This window comes from Dipodomys spectabilis, unplaced genomic scaffold (assembly GCF_019054845.1).
Source record: "Dipodomys spectabilis isolate Male_0828 unplaced genomic scaffold, ASM1905484v1 ptg000104l, whole genome shotgun sequence".
Taxonomy (NCBI): domain Eukaryota; kingdom Metazoa; phylum Chordata; class Mammalia; order Rodentia; family Heteromyidae; genus Dipodomys; species Dipodomys spectabilis.
This window is the reverse complement of record NW_024870781.1, coordinates 1,120,714-1,143,333: the sequence shown is the minus strand read 5'-3', so window position 1 is coordinate 1,143,333 and position 22,620 is coordinate 1,120,714. Positions and strand designations below refer to the sequence as shown.

Sequence of the window (22,620 nt, the reverse complement as noted above, 5' to 3'; positions counted from 1 at the left end):
CCAATTAACTGTGCCAATAAGACACTGAAAGCCATTTTTTTAATGGCCCCCAAACCAGTATGAAAACAGCTGGTTGGATTTATACTCATTTCAAGAACTACTCCTTTATTGGCTAAATTAGATGGGTGATTTTTTAAATTTTGTTTTATGTATTCAGCTCTTCCTTTTATATTTATATACTTAGCATCTGAGTATATTCTCCCATGACCTATTTGTCTTGTGTAATTATTTAGGCTAATGAAATCTACAATGACTTTTTAAACTCTTTCTTATGTTCAACTTAACATTTTACTAATGTTTAGTAAGTGTGTGTGCCTAGTACGTAATAGGTATAATTTTGAAAGTTATAAACTTAAGATTTTTATAAGGCATTAGATTAATACGGTTTTCAATGGAAGAAAAACTTCTCTAGACTTGTTCTTAACAAATTACTAATTTGTGACGAAATTTCTCACCTAAGTAACCAAGTTCCTGGTTAGATTTTCCACCAATCAAGCATGGACTTTGTAGAAGGATTTCAAGGCAAGGACATAGTTGTTAAGCCTCAAAAATATTTGGTTATAATGCTAATGCTTATTTTCCTCCAGACCTCATTATTTCAAAAGTAAAACCAGAGTTTGGAAAGTAGATATTGGTAGAGTGCTTGTCTGGTATGTGCCAGTGCCTCAGCATTACAAAACAGACCAACAAAACCTGGTTTCTTAGCATGAGACAAGTAGAATCATTAGTGCTGATCTAGAGCAGGAAGAACTGCTGAGGGTCACTTAGCCTCAATTTGGTCCTCTCTGGGCCATCCTCCCTGACTTTTAGATTGGATAGTCCTGTACTTAAATGACAGTATCTCAAAGTTAATATTTTCATGCAGCCAGTATTTTCATAGGCATGCATTAGGTATTGACAAGGTGAAAATGAGAATGCTTGAAAGGACTGTAGCTTGGAAACAACACAAGTATGGTGATATAGGAGAGCAGAATTAGACTCTAGAATACTTGCCGAGCATGTGCAAGGCTCTAGGTTCCATTGCTAACTTTACAAACCAAACTGAAAAGTCATAGGCTGATTGATGCGAGGGGTATAAGTGACTTCAGGGTCTTCACAGGCTTTATAAAAGAAGTGGTGTTGAATTAGATTTTGGAGTATTTCAGCTCTGATGGGCCATCAGAGAAGATGAGGTGAGAAAAGTTTGGGAGGCCTTTTTGGGCATTCACTGTAACTAAGAAAGCACTCAAAAGGAAGGCAAAAGGTAGTTTGGAAGATGATGGAAAAGCACTTGGCCAGTTGGAAGAGAGCACTGGCAGGTTGTCATTGTAGCCAATAAAAGGCGATTCTTTTGAGGGAGCAGGGAAGTAGAGTGGTCATAACTGAGCTGCAGGATGCTCTTCAAAGAACACCACAGCTCTGTGTGGAGTGGTGAAGTGGGAAAAGACTACCTGGAGGAGTAGGAGTAAGGGAGCCCTTGCCCTACTGCAGGAAGAAGGGAACAGAAGTCTGAATGTGGGCCCTGGCCGTGGGAAAGGAGAGTAGGTATAGCCCAGGTGGAGTGATAGCTTCAGCTAACCGCTTGAGGCAAGAGGCCAGGGAGAGTCTTGGGAACACAGGCTCAGAGCTTGGGTGACTCATAGAATGTATGATCTAAATATTTTTCAGAGAAATGATGGCAAAGTAAGATTCAGGTAGGCTTAATATATGGTGGACAACATTTACATGGCTATTAAATGTGGGTAAGGTATATATTTTATTAAAGATCAGCTCCATGGCTAATAATTGTTCCTATTACCTAGTAGACATCTCTGATATGCAAGGTATGTTTTATGCATCTTGTCTTAAACCTCACAACTAAATCAGTTTGCTGATGGGAAACTGAGGTTAAAATTTAGTTAAACAGGGCTTGGGAATGCAGCTTAGTGATAGAGTGCTTGCCTAGCATGCATGAAGCCCTGGGTTTGATTCCTTAGAACCACATAAGCAGAAAAAGCAGAAAGTGGCAGCTGGAAGTGATGCTGTGACTCAAGTGTAGAGGGCTAGCCTTGAGCACAGAGAGGCCCTGAGTTCAAGGTCCAGGGCAGGCAATAAATAAATAAAAATAAATAAATAGTTTGCCCCATGGTTGTACAACTAACAAGTGGTGGACTTTCAATCCAAGATGACATATGATCCAGGGAAACATCCACCCTTTCTTGTTAGAACTTATCTTTTCCACTTGTAAACTCTTCTCTAGCAAATACAAGGTTTTACTTCTTTTTAATCTGTTGTGATCCTCCTCTGCATTCCTGTAAAATATTAATTTCAGAACCGTTGTTTCTTTCATTAGTATTCTTAAGTTTCTATTTCCTTTTAAAGGAAGTGGTTTCCTTCCTTCCTTCCTTTCCCTCCCTCCCTCCCTCCCTTCCTTCCTGCCTTCCTGCCTTCCTGCCTTTCTTTTCTTTCTTTCTTTCTTTCTTTTTCTCTCTCTCTCTTTCTTGCTTGCTTGCTTGCTTGCCAATATGATTCTGTACTGAGGATCGCTTGTTGATTCTGTATTCAGCTGTCTAATAGTTATTTAGTGGGACAAAACAGCTTTCAATGGTAGTAATGCTTTTCTCTAAATATGGGTATGATATCATTGTTGCTCAGGAGACTGAAATGTCTTGGAAGAGAAAATCTGCTGATGCCTGACGCCTGGATGCTGACTTCTTGGGGGAGGGAGCAGGTGGGCGTGGAGTAGAAGAGGGCTTGGGTGTGACTGGGAGAATTCTACCTTGACAAGAACCAGTCTTTCCAGATGAGGAGGTTCTAGACGATTCTAGAAGACCTTTCTGTCTGAAGGCTTTAGTGCTGGGAGCACTGGTCCTTCCCAGGCTTTTCTCCGTTTCTCTTCTGCTAGGTTGATCCCAGTGTCCTGTCTTTTAAAACTAAAAATGGTTTCAGGTAGTTCTGATGGTGAAGTGAAAGCCCTTTGAGACCCAGTGAACTGTGTGGAGTGACCTCCTATGAATGCCCTGTTACCTTGAGCTGGATGGACCCACATCTTTGAAAACACAAGGAAGGCTATCTCTACACTTTATGAAAAAAGATAACTCTTTTAGTGAAAAGGTGCAGCAAACAGATCTAAGGTTTTCTTGGAAATCACTTTTTTTAAAAATTCAAATTCAACATGCCTCATTTATTTGGCATCTGGGGGGAAGATAAAGAGTTGGCTTCTTCATGGATAAGCAGGCAACTTGTTAACAATTTGGGGGTGCTCAGTAAAATAAATGTAAGTTTTTGAACCGGAAAACGATTCAAAATAGAAACCCTTAGTTTGGTATTGAATTTGTAAGAACCAAACATTCTTAGGACATTCTACGCATAAAAGAAAAGAAGGCATCTTTTGGTGAATTTTCTCATTCCTCAATAAGCTTTTTTCATGCAATTTAAATATATTATTCTTGTTGAATTGTAGAAACTTTAGATAATCTTAAGAATTCTTACAAACGGCTCGCTTAATTCTAAATTCATTTTCTTGAATCCCTCTTTTTGTGTGTGTGTGCTGTTAGTGGGGCTTGAACTCAGGGATTCATGTTCTTGCTTAGTTGTTTTTGCTCCAGGGTGGCCTCTACCACGTGAGCCATACCTCCTCTTCCAGCTTTTTTTTTTTTTTTTTTTTTTACTAGTTAATTGGAAATAAGAGTCTGGATTTTTGGAGTTGGCTTTGTATCAGAATCCTCAGATCTCAGCCTTCTAAGTAGCTAAGATTACAGGCAGGAGACACCAACTATGAATCTCACTTTTTAAAAACATAAATTTACTTTAACTGCTACATGAATGCACTCTTATTTTTGTTTTCTCACCCTTACCCAATTTTCTGCACACATTAAAATTATAGACTGGGGCAAAGACAAAAGCACAAAAGAAAATTCCAGGATTGTGGAATAGTAGCAGCCACCAGAGGCAGAGCCCTTTGGAAGTGAGGAGTTCATTCTGTCGTGCCTGCACACCACTGTTGGGTGTTCCTACCTACCTCTGATTCAGACATGACAGGCAAGCATTGTGAAGGCTGATCACTCCAGCTTGCTCAGATGCCCAGCTCGGTGTTGGAGTTGGAGTAGGGCTCCAACTGTGCCCAAACTCAAAATCTTAATGAAGGCAACAGGATGTGATCAAGTTGCTCCCTTCCCTATACCATTCACAAACATGACAAATAGAGAGCTACCCAGACAGGAAGTGGGACTTTTGTCCGAGTACTGTCTCCCTAGCTCCTCCATGAGGGCAAAGTGAAGGATCTAGAGATATGTGAGACCCTTTCACTTAGGTCTACAGGAAGAAACCCTTTTCTTTTGCTCATTTGTTGGGATAGGAATGGGGGCAGGAATAGCTGTGCTCCCCAGTTTCTCTTTTCAAATCAGATAAGGACTGACTCTTAAATCAGTCATTTATTTGCCTTTGTTTATTTGCCTTTGTTTTTTCTTCTACTTTAATAAGTCAAATAAACATACGTCAGGTTCATTATGTGTGCAAGGCCTTGTGTTGTTAGGCGTGTGTAGGAGTAAAGATGACTAAGGTATGGAACTTTGCTCTCCAGGAGTGTGTAGCCAGGTGTGCAAATAGTGCAGAAATAGGGGCAGACTGTGACCAGATGAGCTACCATGAGGAGGCGTTATTGGTCAGTCATTCCTCCTCCCACATCTGTGATGTCTAGGATGTTTAGTGAATCTTGGAAGGACGGTATCTTACATGAAAAAAAATATTTCTTCTTTTTGCTTAAGATTCCTTAAAGAAACGCAATCAATATAGAATATGTGAAAGAGGTGTTAAAATTGTAAAAAGGCATAAAGAAGGAGGTAACAATGCTCGATTGGAAATATGCTCATTACTTTCCTCATGTCACTGTAACCCCTCTGTACAGTACCTTTACAATAAAAAGTATATACAAAAAAAATTGTAAAAAGGCTGGGGATGTATCCAGTGGTATAGCACTTAAGCATGTGTAAGGCTCAGGTTCCATCTCCAGCATTGAAAACAAAAATTATAAAGAGCTAAACAAAAAGGCCACGAGCTCACATTAATGTATTTTACAATTATAATTTACAAAAAAATTTACTGAGATTTATTTCTAAGCTGAATTCAGTGAACCTGAATGCAGAGGAATTTGTTTGAGGAATACATACAAGACTGCATCGATTAAAGTTTTTAAAAAGGAGAATGAGAGAGGCGTGGAAAAAGAAAGGAAGGAAAGAAATGATAAAGTATAAAAGAAATACAGTTAGCTTGAGTGTCTAATGAGCAGTAAAATTGAGTAATTCTTTAAAAAATAATTTTACTTAGTAATGCTGTATGCTTCTCATGAACATTTGTTTTTTTTAAAAAACTACAATATTCTGGCAACTAGTGTTAAACTGATACCTCAAGACCTATTAAAACGTTTAAACATAGTAAAAAAAAAAAAAAAAGATATAGTTCTAGGATGCTGTTCAGATTTTCATATGAACTGTTTGGATTAAAATCCAGAACATGTTTTCCTTATAGCCAATGATCTTTATACAAATGCTTGGAACCATTACTTGTTTAAACTTGTAAATGAACTAAGGGGAAAAAGTTTGCACAGGCAGGTTCTTTGTAGTATGAGTCATTTGTCTTTGTGAGTTTGAAGATAAAACAATTTTAGAAGAATTAAAAAGTTTTGTACTGGGGTGTAGCTCAGTGGTAAAGTGCTTGTGGAACATGTGTAAAGGAAGTTTTCAGTTAGATCCTTGGCACTATAAAACATATAAACACCAAAGAAAAAATATATTTTTTGGTCAGTCGTGGGGCTTGAACTCTGGGCCTGGGTGCTATCCTTCAGCTCTTCAGCTCAAGATGAGTGCTCTAGTGCTTGAACTGCAGCACCATTTTCGGTTTTCTGGGTGGTTTATTTAAGAGTTTCATGGCCTTTCCTGCTCAGGCTGGCTTTGAACCACAATCCTCAAATCTCAGCCTCCTGAGTGGCTAGGATTACAGGCGTGAGCCACTGGTGCCCGGCCCAAAGAAAAACTTTTTTTTTTTTTTTTTTTGTCAGTCGTGGGGCTTGAACTCTGGGCCTGGGCGCTGTCCCTCAGCTCTTCAGCTCAAGGCGAGCGCTCTACCACTTGAACTACAGCGCCACTTCTGGTTTTCTGGTGGTTTATTGGAGATAGGAGTCTCACGGTCTCTCCTGCCCGGGCTGGCTTTGAACCGCGATCCTCAGATCTCAGCCTCCCGAGTAGCTAGGATTACAGGCGTGAGCCACCAGCGCCCGGCCCCAAAGAAAAACTTTTAAGGATGTGTTATTTTTTTCAAAGATTACTATTAATTCTAGTTTAGAAGTCAATAATCCTTTTCTTTTTCTCCCTGGAATTTTACATCTGTTTATTGAATATATTTATTTATTCAAAACCACTTACGTAACCATTGAACAAGTTTACATTCCCACCAGCAGTGTAGTAGCGTTACCTTTAGGTCACATCCCTACCAACATTGGCTATTGTTAATTCCACAATTTGCACTTATTTTGTGGCCAGAGATATTGAACATTTTTCATGCATCTATTGGCCATTCTTCTTCTGAGAAGTTTCTCCTTGAGTCTTTTTAAAAATTTTTTTAATTAAAAAAATTTTTTATGGGCTGGGAAGGTGGCTCAGTGGTACAGCGCTTGCCTTGCATGCTCCAGGCCCTGGGTTCGATTCCTCAGCACCACATAAGCAAAAAGAAAAAAGCCGGAAGTGGAGCTGTGGCTCAAGTGGTAGAGTGCTTGCCTTGAGCTGAAGAGCTGAGGGACAGCGCCCAGGCCCAGAGTTCAGGCCCCACGACCGGACCCAAAAAAAAAAAATAATTTTTTTTTATTGTGAAAATACCGTAGAGAGGGGTTACAATTACATGACCTAGGTAATGAGTACATTTCTTATCAAGCATTGTTGCCTCCTGCTTTGTTTCCCCTTCCCATCCCTGCCCTCCCATCCCACCCTCCCATTCCTGCCCCCCCCAAAGTTGTAAAGTTTGTTTTTCTCCATAGTCCTTTTTAAATTTGTATTTTCCTTTTATTTTTATTAATTTTAATTAATAAATTTTAATTTTAATAAATTAAATTAATAAATTATAAATTTTAATTTAATAAATTTTAATTAATTTTATTTACTTTTTGTTGGTGTACTGAGGAATTGAACCCAGGGCCTCATGTATGGTAGGCAAGCACTGTAAGCCACGGTCCCTGCTGAGAAATCAATATTCTTTTGTTTGATTTGCCTCAAATAGTTTTCCTTTTTTTTCCAAAAAAGTCTATGTTATCATCTATCTTCTATGCCACTGAAATGAGATTTAAAAATGAAAACTTGGCTCGATGTTGTGGCTCTTCCTGTAATCCTAGCTGCTATTCAGAGAGCTGAGATCTAAGGATCAAGGTTTAAAGCCAGTTCTGGCAGAAATATCTATGAGATTCTTATATTCATTTACCAACAAAAAGCTGGGAGTGAAGGTGTGGTTCAAGTGGTAGAGCATCAGCCTTGAGTGAAAAAGCTAAGGGACAGCACCCAGACCGAGAGTTCAAGCCCTGTCCTGGTGCACACGTGCACACACACACACACACAGAGGAAATTGGATGCATGTTAGTTCAATTTCTAACATGATATTAAATCTTGTACCTCTAACATCCATTTTTAGCAGTATTGAGATTTTCTTTTGAAGCTAGAGATTTTTGAAACACATACCTAAGTCAAATGATATATTTATTTAACTTATTTTGTTCACACATGGTAGTGCTCTGTCTGTGCAAGAGGAAACTACTTTACCACTAATTAGATGTGTTCCAGGAAGCCAACCCTCAGACTCTCAGACTGAGGGTTTTATACTCCACCCAAAGCATTGATGATTTATCTGACTTACTTGAGACTGACCAGGTAGATCAAACTTTTCTGCCTGTGCTTTAAGGCTGTCCTTGGTTCAAGCACAGCTAGTTCTGAGCAGATTCTTTTCTAGGCTAAGACAAGCAAACTGAAATGTCAAGGTGGATTTTTTCTCTTCACTGAGCTTCAGTTGGCTGAATCTGCCTTTTGTGGTGGACAGAACCACCAGACAGGCCCCCTGGCTCCCTTTCACTTTGTTTTCACACTTTAGTCTCAAGTCAGGATTCTATGGATGAAAGACAGCATAAGCAGGTCTTACTTAAAAAAGAAAAATTGTGTTCAGCAAGCTGTCACTCCTTATCCGTAGTTTCACTTTCTGCAGTTTCAGTTAAAATTCAATTAAATTATTAAATAAAAGGTCTAGAAATCAGCAGTTCAGAAGTTTCCAATACCTTTCATTACAATATATTGTTATAATGTTGCTGTTAATGTTAACCCTCTTATTTGGTAATTACAAATTAAACTTGATCATAGGTGTCTATGTATATAGGTAAAAAAAAAACAAAACTGTAGGATTTAGTACCATGTGGGGTTTCTAGTGTCTACTGGGGGGCCTTAGAATGTATCATCTGTGGGCAAAGAGGAGTTACTGAAATTTGATTAATGAGAATATTGTTTCCTGCATACAAATTACAATACAAGAGATGCTTATGTTCATTCTTTCAGCTCTTTTAGCTTTTCTTTTTCAATCTTTAAAGAAATGAGATTTCTGTGCACCCCTTTCACATACAATTGCTAACCTATAAAGTACAAGGTGTAATACATGAATGCTCAGCCGTAGGAAGGGCATGTTGTGAATGCATGCAAGTCGTTTAATAAAGCACAAAGGAATTTTTAGTATTATGAGCAGCATCTGGAATTGCCTGGTTCTGAAAAGTTCAGAGAGGCAAAGAGAAGAGGAGAAAAGGAGAAGAGGAGAAAAGTCTTTTCCTCATAGAGAGGCCAGCTGATATCTAGAAATAGGAATGTCTTCTAAAACAAGGAGGGAATGCAAAATCAGAAAAAATTCTCTCATACACTTTTGATACATTTTTTCACACTTGAACTTGACTTCCTATCTCTGTGTTTTACAGTGCTGGAGAGAGAACTCAGGGTCTCATGCATGGTAAGCATGCACACTGTCATTGAGCTACAATCCCTCCCCACCCCTTAATACATTTTTATTTTGGAATAGTTTAACATTCACAGAAAAGTTAGTACAAAGTTCTTGTATTTATTGTACCCAGTTTTCCTTAACTACCTCTGTCTTAAAGCTCAGTTTATGATAGTTTTTATAGTGGCACACCTTGTTAAATCACTTAGAAACTCTGACTTTACATTCTGCTAAGAGAGAACTCTGTCATTTATGTGCTCAGGACTGGCATTCTTTGTTGGGGATCGCTCTTGGACCTAACTTGCTGAACAGAATTTCCAGATATTTCAGATGAAAGGTGCACTCATTTTCTTTCAACACAGGCAACAAACACAATTACGAAAGGCTCTCCTAATTCCCTTTCTTAAAAAAAAATTATTTTATTTTTTTGTCGGTTGTGGAGCCTGAACTCTGGGCCTGAGCGCTGTCCCTCAGTTCTTCAGCTCAAGGCTAGCACTCTACTACTTGAGCCACAGCGCCACTTCCACTTTTTCTGCCTATGTGGTGCTGAGGAATCGAACCCAGGGTCTCATACATGCAAGGCAAGCACTCTAGCATTGAGCCACCTTCCCAGTCCTCCTAATTTCCTTTTTAAGAATGTGTACAGGGTCTTGCTGTGTTGTCAGTGTGAACTTTTCAACTAGGCTTGAACAATTAGAAGGACCTTCTTACTTTCATACTCTTCTAGGGTTAGAAATGAGGTTTCTGTATTTCTTAATAATGTTTCCTTTGTCTTTTGAGTTTCTTACCTAATAGGTACATTTGGGGAAGTGTTCTAAGGTAGTTGGAATTCTGAACAAGTTAGGACAATGGGTGTAGTCTAGCTTATGCCCCAGCAGCCTGAGAAGCGTGCCAGATTTCCTGTGTACCTGAGTGGAGGAGAGACTGGTTGTATTCATGGTGGATCAGAGGGGGAGGCCAGTATGGTTTTGATGGGTGGACAGCTCAGGCAGTGCCTGGAGGAGCTGGTATCATCCTTTGGGAGTGGTTCCCAGGGAGGGCTGGGTTCCTCACCCACATTCAGCTTGTACAGGCTTGTTGGGGAGACTTGCTTTGCAGGCAGGGACCCCAAAGAGGTGGCAAGAAAAGAAAGTACTTCCTTATGGTATGAAGATGCATGGTCAGGCGCTGTGGGAAAAGTTCCCACATTCTTGGGAGCCTACCCATCTGTGTATAACATGGCCATTATTTCTCAAACCTTTTTATTTTTTTCCTTTTTATTGCTGGGAATGGAACCCAGGGCCTTATATATGATAGGCAAATGTTTTATCTCTAAGCTACACCTTCAGCCCAAACTTACCTTTATTATTTATTTATTTATTATTATTTTTTTTGTAGGGCATGGTGCTTAAAGTTGGGGCCTGGGCACTGTCCCTAAGCTCCTTTGCTCAAGGCCAGTACTCCAACACTTTGGGCTACACTACCACTTATGGTTTTCTGGTGATTAATTGGAGGTAACAGTCTTAGGAACTTTCCTGCCCTGGCTGGTTTTGAACCATGAGCCTCAGATCTCAGCCTCCTGACTTGTGTGGATTACAGTTGTGAGCCACCAGCACCCACCATCAAACTTACCTTTTTTAAAGCAATGAAATTCTTTAATACATCTATGGAGCCAGGAGCCCATGGCTCATGCCTGTAATCCTTGCTACTCATAAGACCGAGATCTGAGTATGGAGGTTTCAAGCCAGCTTGGGCAGAAAGTTGGTAAGACTTTTACCACCAATTACCCAGAAAAAAAAGCTAAAGGTAGAGCTGTGGCTTAATTTGTAGACCCTTGAGTGAAAAAGCAAAGGGCTAGTGCTAAGGTCTTGAGTTCAAAGCCTAGTGCTGGTACACACAGTAAATATATATACACGCATATATATGTATATATAAATATGTACTATGTATATATACATATGTACTATATACATACATATATATGTATATATATAAATATATATACATACAAATATATATATCTACACCCTTATGCAATACCACCATTTTTTAAAGTTTCTGCCATGTCTTCCAGAAAAGTGTCACACTTGGGATGTACATAGAATGAACCTCACTGTTGAGAAAAGTATTCATTCAAGGAACTTCTAAAGAAAGAAGCTTGCTTTTGCATTAAAGATACTGAATTTTCATCACTTTCTTCACACTGTGATTTCTTTTCCATTACTGGCATTGGCTGAGATTGCGAACAATCTTTTGTAGAATAAGCTTTTCTCTCTTCTTGTAGACTTGCAAGTGAAATCTCCACACTCCACGTTGGACCTCAGGAGGGCTTCCCTTGTGTTGTTGGGAACATGGCATTGTGTATTGTTGTGGGCTGAAGTGGAAGGCTTGATAAATAGTCTGAAATGGCTTCCTGTCATTACTGGAAATATGTTTTTGCAACTACAAACAAAAAAAAGTTGTAAACAGCTTTATTGGTCTAAGTGGCGACATTTGAAAAAGTTTTGAAGATTGGAAAATAGTTATACCCATTTTAAATTCCCTGATGTTAGTAACTGCACTGTGGATTTGTAAATAAGTGTTGTTATTCTAAGGAAATGTATGCTGAAATGTAACAGGTCATTGTAACTCTGAAATGATTCAGAACAAAGGTACATATACACAAATACACATAACAGAGAGGAGAGAAGGAAACAACACAATGCTAACTTAACCGCTGGGTAATCTGGGTGGAGAGCCTAATGGGAGTATTTTTGTCTTGTTATTACAACTTATATGAAAGTTTCAGATAATTTCACCATTAGATTTTTAAATGCCATTTGATGTCTGATTTCTTTGTGTTTTCCTCCTCAGTCAAACTGGCACCATGTCCAGACATCAGAACCAGAACACCATCCAGGAGCTCCTGCAGAACTGCGCTGACTGCCTGATGCGAGCAGAGCTCATTGTACAGCCGGTAAGCTTTCTTTATTCTGGGTGCTTCTTGCAAAGTTTCATCCATGCTCTAGTGGGTTCCTGTAGCTTTCAGCTCTCCTGATTGTACATCCTGTTCTCTGACCTCTTTCTTAGACTTACTGTGTTAGAGATGGTCTTTTTTCAGAATTGACTAGAGGGGATATTGTCTTTGTTTTCTGGGGTATTTTTCCTAATAGACTAGAGAAGGATACATATTGTAATACAGTACCCCAGTCTGGGTCTATTACAAAGAAAAGAGGTTTATTTTAGCTTATGGTCTAGGATCAAGAGCCACATCTGGTGGTGGTCTTGCTGGCAGCAAAGGCATCAATCGCGGAAGAGACAGGGAATTCACAAGAGGTCTAGCCAAACTGGCTTTCCTAGCAGACCTTCTCTGAAGGTGACCTATTAGCCTGTGAATCCATTGATCACATGACTAGCTTAACCACCTCTTAAAGGTCCTACATCTTAGTATCTTCATAATAGGGATTAAATGTCAACTACCATTTCACAGGGGACAAGCCAGAGCAATGTTTAAACCATAGCAGATGTGTATCTTATTTGTAATGCTGATGTAACCATGAGAACTAGTTTTCAAATAAAGTCTCATGCCATAGACGTTTCTATTACAGACTAATGAGACCTTTTTGAAATTGAACAACATTTTTTTGAGAAATGTAGCCTGACATGTGTCTAGGACTAGATTGGGATGGATTGCCTCTTGTATTGTCCACTTTTGGAAAAGTGACTGTATTGAGAGAACAACTCTACTAGACAAACATAGAACTTTGGAAAGTAAGCAAGCATTGTGAGAACCTTATGACATATTTTTAAAGAAAAATTTCTTTCTTATTTCTTAGGGATCTGACATAGAACCTATGACCTTGCACATGTGAAACAAGCACTCTACCACTAAGCTATACTCTTGGCTTTGATTATGATATGTCTTAAGAAATCTAGCTATCTTAAGTCATTAGATTGGGAGTAAAAATAACAGGTTCCAGCTATTTGCTGTGTAAAGTGCCCATTTCAATATGTTGTGGCACTTGGGTTTCATCTGAGTTTGCTAAAAACAGACTAGAGAGTGGAGAAGAATTATTGTATCTTTTCAGCAAAGGGATTGGATTCCAGTCTCTCCAGTGTTGACATTAATGTTAGAGTGATGACTAGAATCCGGAATCTGCTAAATTCTCTAAATAGTCTGCATTTGAAGCAGAGTTTAGCTAAACAAATTGATAGGTTCTTCTGTTTGAAGAATAACTTAATGTTCTCATATCTTAGTTTAAATAATCGGTGGATTTTCGTTCCAAGGCCAGCCTTGACTGCATAGGAAGACATATTCCCTCTTTCCCTGTCTCTGTTTCTTCATTTCTCTGTTTTTTCTGTTTTTCTCTATCTGCCTGCCTCTCTCTCTCTCATGAAGCTAAATTGGAGGCCTTGTTGAACACAGCTTATCTCTGGACACAATTGAAGTGATTTGATATATGTGCATGTTCTAAAGCCAGACGTGGCATCATTTTTTTGAAAGCTTATTTCTACTGATATGCATTGAAGTACAAAACATGTTTGAGTAAAGTATATCCTAATTGCTAACATTTCTGTAAAGAGAATTGAGTTTTATTTGGCTGGAAACCAAATGAAAGCAGTAGATATAAAATTCTGGAATAAGCTTCCAAGTGACATGGAAATTTTCTATTTAAAGCAAAGGTGGGCCAAGCTACTAAGGAGGCTGAATCTGAGGATCACTGTTTGAAGCCATCAGGGGCTGGAAAGTCTCTGAGACTCTTTATCTCCAACTAATCACTGAAAAGCTAGAAGTGGAGCTGTGGGTTAAGTGATAGAGTTCCAGTCTTGAGAAAAAACCCTTAGGAACAGTGCATAGACCCCGAGGTTAAGAAAAACAAAAGAAAGACAAAAAGAAAAAGAAAAGAAAAAGAAAAAATAAAGGTGGGAGGAACATGGTAGAGGTATGGCTCAGGTGATAGAGCATTGGCCAAGCAAGTCTGAAGCCTAGTTCAAACCCTAGTACTGCCAGAAAGAAAGGAAAGAAGTTTTTATTTAATAAGCATAGACTCATAAGAAGTTGCAAAAATAGTTGAGCTTAGTCTGTGTACCCTTCATTCAGCTTCCTCCACTGGTGACATCTTATATAACAGTAATGCGTCATCTAAATTGGGATGTGGGTAGGTCCAATTGATATAGTTCACCAGTCTCAGAGTCTCTCATACTCTTACTCTCTTTTTACATGCAAGGCTGGTGCTCTACCACTTGAGCCAAAATTCTACTTCTTGCTTTTTGCTGATTAATTGGAGATAAGGGTCTCATAGATTATTTTTTTGCCTGTGCTGTCTTTGAACCTTGATTCTCAGATGGCTATGAGCTACTAGCTCACAGCTCAAAAGCCTCCTTTTTAAGAACTGAAAATTTCATTTTCCTGTAAGGTGCAGGAAAGTCTTAGTTGGTATGTAAAAGGCTTTATCTGGTTTACTGTTACTGAGCTATGCCACAGTGAAATACCCATTCACTGAGGGCTCAATGCGACTATGAAAGATTGACATTTAGCATACTGAAATAAAGGGAAGCAAATAATCAAGTGAAAACTAGAGATACTCAGTAGAATTTAGTTCTTCCTTCTTCCTCTGCTTCCTCATCTCAGATTGTTTCAGTTAGAAATTTTCTATGAGGGTGGAGGAAAGGGAGAGGGGCTTATTATATATTTGTTACATTTACAGTAGAAAGTTTTGGCTTTTTGCTAATATACAAGAGGCTTTCCTTCCCAGTCTTATGTGTTTTCTTCTCTGCTACTTCTTTCTCTCAGGAACTGAAATATGGAGATGGAATACAGCTAGCTAGAAGTAGAGAACTGGATGAGTGTTTCACACAGGCTAATGACCAGATGGAAATCACAGACAGCTTGATCCGGGAGATGCGACAGATGGGCCAGCCCTGTGACGCTTATCAGAAAAGGTACTATGCACACAACAGAGTGTGGATCGAAGTGGTCTTGTGATGAGTGCTTTACACCCTGTTGCTTAGTCCCATGATCCGGATCTTTTTCTGGAGGTAGCACACATGCTACGAAGGATAACCCCTTGTCCTGCAAAGGGTAGAACATTTCTGTATTGATGCCTTGGAGCATCTTGTCAGGAATTAATGTCTTGGAGGTTGTCAAGTTCCAAATCATGGAGTAAAGAAACGATACCATCAAATAAAACATGTGTAACCTGTACAGTGACCTATCGAAGACCCAGATAAGGGGACATTTGTCCCACATTTGTTTTCCTGCAATGCTAACATTGTTTTCCTTTTCTTTCAGGCTGCTCCAGCTCCAGGAGCAAATGCGAGCTCTTTATAAGGCCATCAGCGTCCCTCGGGTCCGAAGGGCCAGCTCGAAAGGAGGTGGAGGCTACACTTGTCAGAGTGGCTCTGGCTGGGATGAGTTTACCAAGAGACTCACTGGTGAATGCCTGGGGTGGATGAGACAGCAAAGGGTAAGCAACACCATGATGGTTCTGTGACCCTCAAGCCTGCTATACACAGCTATGCAGAGGCTAGTGGGTCAACCCCAGTGTTCTGATGATAACTCATAGTGTTCTGGTCCTCCAGTGACAGCAACCACTCGCTGTTCTGTGCTAAATGACTTCCACTTGCTACATGTCTTCTTTGTTTTGCGTTAGGGCTCGCTCACCTCGTGCATATTGCAGATAGAAACTTAGAAAATGAAGAGCCAGCAGGGAAGGCTCACACCTATAATCTTAGCTACCCTGGAAGCAAAGACCAATAGCATTTCTGTCCCAGGCCAGCTGGGACAAAAAAATAAAAGTTTGAAAATCTACCCATCTCAACAGAAAAAAAACAACAACTGGATGTAGTGGTGTGTGCCTTGTCATTCCAGTTGTGATGGAAAGTATAAGTAGAAGGATTGAGGTCCAGGACAGCTCCCAAGGAGGGGAGCGGGGGAGACCCTATTTCAAAACTAAACTCCAAGTGAAATTCCAAGTGAAAAAAAAAAAAGGAAAAATATCATGGGGGTTTATTTAAACTACTAACAAATTGGAGGAGTTAAGAACAAACTGGATATTCTGGTTTGGGCTTCTTGGTTTCTTCCCTTGTAGTTCTGAAGTGTCAGTTGTCTGGTTGTGCAAGTGTCAACGTCACTGGTGTGGGAGTGAAATAAAATAATGGCATAGAAGTCTGTGTTTATCCTTTCTCCAGAACGGGAGTTTCTACAGAGCATTTTCAATGCTAATTATTGTTGTGTTGTTTTATGTAGTGATTATGCCCTGTAATGAGCAGGTGGCAGTAGAAATATGCCATTATCACCTAGATGGGAATTTTATAATGAAAACCTACTACTTACTAATGAACCATCCTCCTTTTGAGAAGGTGGATGTGTTAGAATGATACTTTGTGGACACACGGTTATGTAATGTGGTTTTTGAATGTAAGAAAGGCTGATTAGTTCTAGCTGGATCCAGTTCTAAGATTTCTCAGCCACTTACATTTTCATTTGTTTTTGGAGATCAGGTTTTATTATGTTGCTCAGGATAGGTTCAAACTTATGGGCTTAAAGTGATCATCCCAAATCAGTCTCCACAGGCAAGCAAAGTTTTGAGTATTTTTTCTTTTACTTATATTTATTTGCATATTTTAGCTATTCAGTGGGGCTTTTATTGTAACATTTTCATGAATGTTTACAATGTATTGCAACCAACCAATCTCATTCCTCTAGACCTGTCCTTTACTCCCTCCCTGCTTCCTAATACAATTTCACCCCACTCTCATTGTTTTGTTTCCATATAGGTTGACAATCTATTTTGACCAAATTCATCCTATTTCCCCCTTGTTAGCCCATCCCACTCTCCCTAGTACCCAACCCCAAATAGAAACTGCTTCATTTTCTCCTCCCTTCAACCTCGTATCAGTCAACAGCTTTCATTGAAATTCTTCATGTTATTTTCATATATAGTTGTAGTGTATCTCAAAATGATTGACCCTGTATGTTTTTTTTCTTTTCCTTTGAATATTTTCTCTCTAAATAGTACTTTTGCCACTAAGCATTCATTTATTTATTCAGCCAACCTTTTATTTCTATTTAGTTTTATATTTTTAGTTTTTTTTTTTTTTTAAAGAATTTACTATACTGGGGGCTGAGAAGGTGGCTCAGTGGTTAAGGCGCTTGCCTTGCATGCCTGAGGCCCTGGGTTCGATTCTTCAGCACCACATAAGCAAAAAGAAAAAAGCCGGAAGTGACACTGTGGCTCAAGTGGTAGAGCGCTAGCCTTGAGCTGAAGAGCTGAGGGACAGCGCCCAGGCCCAGAGTTCAGGCCCCACGACCGGACCCAAAAAAAAAAAAAAAAAGAATTTACTATACTGTTGTTGTAGAGGTGATATACAGAGAGGTTACATTTACATGCATCAGGTAATGAGTACATTTCCTTCTGTATAGTGTCATCTGTTCCCTCATTCTCTCTTTTTTTTAAAGACAGTTCTGATATTTACCTTAGGTTGGCTTTAAAGTTAGGATTGTCTTGCTTCAGCCTTCCCACCATTTATTTCTAAAGACTAAACTATTACAGAAAGCGGGGTGCGTAGAGGATAAAAGGCAGTGACATTTCAGAAATTAAATATAAACTGATTTAGATTCCCTTCAAATCTTTAAATACACATTTCTTGAGGACACACACACACATATATACAAATATACATACATATACATATGTATGTATCATTCCAGGAACTGATGGTTCAAAAATTGTGTAAAAATAAAACTGGATGCCAGTGGCTCACACCTATAATCCTAGCTGCACTGGAGGCTGAGACTGAGCATTGAAGTTTGAAGCCAACCCAGGCAGAAAAGTCCTTGAGAGGGGCTGGGAAGGTGGCTCAGTGGTAGAGCACTTGCCTTGCATGGCTGAGGCCCTGGGTTCAATTCCTCAGGCACATAAGCAAAAAGAAAAAAGCCGGAAGTGACGCTGTGGCTCAAGTGGTAGAGCGCTAGCCTTGAGCTGAAGAGCTGAGGGACAGCACCCAGGCCCAGAGTTCAGGCTCCATGACTGGACCCCCCCCCCCAACCAAAAAAAAAAAAAAAAAAGAGAAGTCCTTGAGATTTGATCTCCAAAATGCCCATCAAAAAACAGGGCTAAAGGTATGGCTCAAATAGTAGAGCACCAGCTGAGCAAGCATGAAGCTCTGGGTTCAAACCCCAGTATTTGTATATCTATATACATGTGTATATATACATAAATAATATGCATATAAATAAATACATTTTTCCTGAAGATGACTGCTATGAGAAACAAGATATGTGTCAAATCCTCTAGGAGCTATAGTGAAGTCTTGCTTAAGAGCAGAAAAGAAGATGGTGCTCTAGTCCTATGAAAGGAAGACTTGAAATGACGAGCTTGATCTGTACCTTACAGACCCTTGATGGCAGGCAAACCAACCTTTGAGCCAAAGTAATCATGAAACATCATATCCCTTGATGTTTCCTAAGACAGTATGATAGCTATATAAAATGACAACTCATAGTTTGTCATTTTCTCTATTCATATTGGGTGTAGCTTTGTAAAGAATACTTTGGAGAGGTGGGTGTGGTGGTGGCTACTTGTAATCCTAGCACTCAGGAAGCTGAAGCAGGAGAATTTTGACTTACATCAACCTGGACTACATAGCATACTACTGTCTGAAAGGGGTTGGAGATGTAGGTCTGTTGTCTTAGCACTTAGGGAGCAGAGACAGGAGGATCATGAGTTTGAGACCAGACAGGCTAACAACATGAGAACTGTGGGCGTAGTCTAGTTGTAGTGCCTAGGTTCAGTCCCTACCCAGCAGCACTACCATCCTCTAAACGAGAATTCCATCAACAACAAAATTTCCACCATTCTTAGACAAGATTTTTTGTTGTTGTTGTTCATTGTTTTATTTTTTGTTTTGTGCTTGCTCTGGGACTTGAAGTCAGAGCCTGAGCACTGTCCTTGAACAACTTCTGCTCAAGGGTAGTACTGTACCACCACTTGAGACACAGCTCCACTTCCTGCTTTTTTTTGACAGTTTAGTGGAGATAAGAGTTTCACAGACTTTCCTGCCTGGGCTGGCTTTGAACCATGAGCATCTATCTCAGCCTCCTAAGTAGCTAGGGGTACAGATGTGAGCCACCAGTGCCCAGCTAAGGCTCAGTGTTTCTTAATTTCAGAAAACGACCTTACCACGTAGACTCAGTTTTAGATCATTGTTTTCTAACAGAGACCCACTGGTGACCAATCCTTTCTTGATATCAGGCAGGTATCCCTCATGGTTTCTAACAAACTAAAAGCTGTTGGGTTACTGCTCCTGGATTTCCCTGAAATTCTTTTTTTCTCTCCTCTTCCTCCATACATAGTTAGCATTCTTTATTTGATCCTAGGAAACCCAGTGAAGCCACTGCTGATAAGCACACCCTAGTCAGAGAAGTACAATCTGTAGGCAGGCGCACACATCTCCCATGCCAGGTTTTTGTTTTATATCCCTGATTAGTGATTCTGCTGATGGATGAGACAGATAGCATACACCTGGCTGGTAATAGGCAGCTTGAATTGGAGCCAGTCATCTCACTAACTTCCGTGTGCATGAACCTGCTGTTTCTGTTTTAAAGCTGGAGCAGTTGCAGGAGACAAGGGTCAAAGTCCTTAGTAACCTTCAGTTATCTGAGTCTGAAAGAGCTCCCCTTTTTGAAGCCCTGCCAAGTGTACTAGAACATGGATATGGCTTAGAACAATTGCTTTCTGTTCTTGCTGCCATCCGGGCTGGAATGTTTGCCCTTGGCCTGTCTTACAGATGATAAAAGGTGATTTGGAAATTTACACATGCTCATACAAAAGGAGGATGAAACTTGTGGGACAGTATGTTTGATTTTTATGTAACTTTTTTTTTGTGGTGCTGGTACTGGGACTTGAACTCAGGGCCCTGTGCTGTTGCATTGGCTTTTTCACTCCAGGTTGATGCCCTATCACTTAAGCCACACTATCACTTCTGTTTTGTTTGTTTGTTTTTGTTGGTTAATTGGAGATGAGAGTCTCTTGGGCTTTTCTGCCTGGGCTGGCTTTGAACTGAGATCCTCCAATCTCATTCTCCTGAGTAGCTGGAATTATAGGCATGAGCTGCCAGTGTACAGGTATGCAGCAATCTTCTTTTTTAATTAAATTTTTATTGTTATTGTTATTATAAAGGTGATGTATAGAGGGGGTCACAGTTAGAAATGTCAGGTAGAGAGTACATTTCTTTTTGGAAAATGTCATTCCTGCCTTTGCTCTCTCCCAGTTTTTCCCTCCCATCCTTACCTACAGTGCATTATTTTTCAAAGCCTTGGATTTGATCTCTAGTAATAAAAAAATAATAATAATTGAAAGAAAGAAACAGTGACACGAACTTTGAGGATAGCTCTTTAGCTTAGGAAGCGATGCACAAATGTGTCTCATGAGTGATTTTTTAAATGCACATTTAAAAATGATTGAATTGCCAGGCACAGGTAGCTCATGCCTGTAATTTTAGCTACTTCAGGAGGCTGAGATCTGAGGATTGAGGTTTGAAACTAACTAGCCTGGACAGGAAAGCCCTTGGAACGCTTATCTACATTAACAACAACAACAAAATCCAAAAGTGGAACTGTGACTCAGTGGTAGAGAGACAGCCTTGAGTGGAAAAGGAACAGCATCCAGGCCCCAAATTCAAGCTCCAGTAGCAGTATGCATGCACAATCACGCATGTGCGTGCATGCATACACACACAGAGGATTGAATAAAGCATTATCTACTGATTTTTATAATCTTATATATATGTTAAATCTGTTCAGACACATCTTTAAGAAGGCATAATCTAGGTTCTAAGGAGTTTACTTTTTTTTTTTCTGGCTGTACTGAATTCAGAGTTTGGAGCCGGCTAAGCAGGTATTCTATCTACTGCTTGAGCTATGCTGTCTAGCTCCCAAAGAACTCGTTTCTGCATTCCTTTCTCAGCCCATTTTCAAATGAGGCATGTTGAAGAATTTATTTGATCCTTCTTATATTAGCTCTTTGAGACTCTTGCTTCTAACATACTTTATATTTGCATTTTTAGATTAGTATGATTTTGGTTCCCTTAAAAAAATTAGGTGGTTTTTAGATGATGGCTTACAGTATTACCCAGTATGCTCTCAAATTCCTGCGTTCACATGATCTTCTCATTTCAGCCTCCCAAATAGCTGGTTGTCCATCTTTAGTTTTATCTGAAGCAGAGCTATTTATGTCCCCTGGTATTTTGACCACTGTTGCTGTAGAGAAATGAGCCAGTTATAGACAAGTGACAATGAAAGGCACATCTCTTTCGCTTTGTCTTCCAAACATAGGCGGAGATGGATATGGTTGCATGGGGTGTGGACCTGGCCTCCGTGGAGCAGCATATCAACAGCCACAGGAGCATTCACAATGCCATTGGAGACTACCGCTGGCAGCTGGACAAAATTAAAGCTGACTTGGTACCTTTTCAGCTTCATACCATAGGATTGTGCAATTACTCTATCATCTGCAATAGTAGGCTCTTAATTTCTTTCCCAAGAAATTGGAAGTTTTAAAAATTCCATTTTATATAGGGGAAGTAGAATCAGATATTGGTTCCTGGTAGAGTTGTTGAATTAAAGTTTAGGGGAAAGTAGGCACTCCTAGGGGGCATGTTATAAGGGAGTCCCTTTCTGCAGAGAACAGAACATCACTTCCAGTAAAGAAACTTTGACTATCATGTAGTTTATGTTATTGGTGAATCCTTTTCTAAGTGGTAATTAAGACATTTCTACTGAAGGAAATCCCGTCTCATCCAGACACTTGTCTTGGTTAATGTTAAGTTAACTTTGGAGCTGAGTCAAGAAAGACACCATATTGTCAATCTGATGAGAAATGATTTCCCCCATCTTACCCCCACACCCAGAGATCTCTCTGAATGTTGGCATCACATTCAGTGAGATCAAAGCTGTTCATCCTTACTTATATAGTTTTTTTTTTTTGGCCTTAATTTTGTCTACTTTGCCTGGTCATCAGTTTCCCTCATTTCTCAAAGATCTAGAGCATCTTAAATTGTATTTTTAAACTTTAATGAAGTTTGTAACAAGCAGCTCTTGAAGTGACAGTGATAGGTCTTTCATTAACTTTGTGGGTAGAACAGTGAAGGATTGCTTCAGACCACCTTGGGAAAAGGACCCTGTGGGTTAAGACTTTGTAGAGCAAAGAGAGGGGCTTGTACCTTACAAAAAATGAAGGTGTAGGAGAGATGCTCTTTTCATGCAAATCCACAAAGGGAATTCAATAATTACCTTGTTTGTCTGGTCTTCTAGCGTGAGAAATCTGCAATCTACCAGTTGGAGGAGGAATATGAAAACCTGCTGGTAAGTCTACTTCTTCTGATGTTCCTGTGTAGTCTCTGTTTTCGATTCAGATTAGGTTCCCTAAATACGTAGTACCTCCTGAAGACAGGGTACCTGCTGATGTCACAACCCAAATCCCAGAAAGACACTTCCCTCTGTGCCATGGAATGTAATTTCATGCCAATTTTCCTTTAGAAATCAATTTTAATCCTAGTCACTCAGGAGACTGAGATTGAGGTCTGAGGATTGCAATTCAAAGCCAGCCTGTGTGGCTTTCATTTCATTTGTGAGACTTTCATTTCCAATTAACCATCAAAAAGTTAGAAATACAGCTATGCCTCAAGTGGTAGAGC

General features: G+C 39.7%; 1 protein-coding gene across 2 annotated transcripts in view; it reads left to right on the top strand.

The window, feature by feature from the left end:
• The window catches only part of LOC122114033 (desmoplakin), a 52,505-nt gene that overhangs the window by 3,194 nt on the left and 26,691 nt on the right, over window positions 1-22,620 (top strand). For both annotated transcript variants that reach the window (XM_042687144.1, XM_042687145.1), the window contains exons 2-6: window positions 11,797-11,899; window positions 14,717-14,865; window positions 15,215-15,389; window positions 21,260-21,388; window positions 22,238-22,288. In XM_042687144.1, the coding sequence (XP_042543078.1) occupies window positions 11,797-11,899; window positions 14,717-14,865; window positions 15,215-15,389; window positions 21,260-21,388; window positions 22,238-22,288 (607 nt within the window). The remainder of the gene's footprint in view (window positions 1-11,796; window positions 11,900-14,716; window positions 14,866-15,214; window positions 15,390-21,259; window positions 21,389-22,237; window positions 22,289-22,620) is intronic.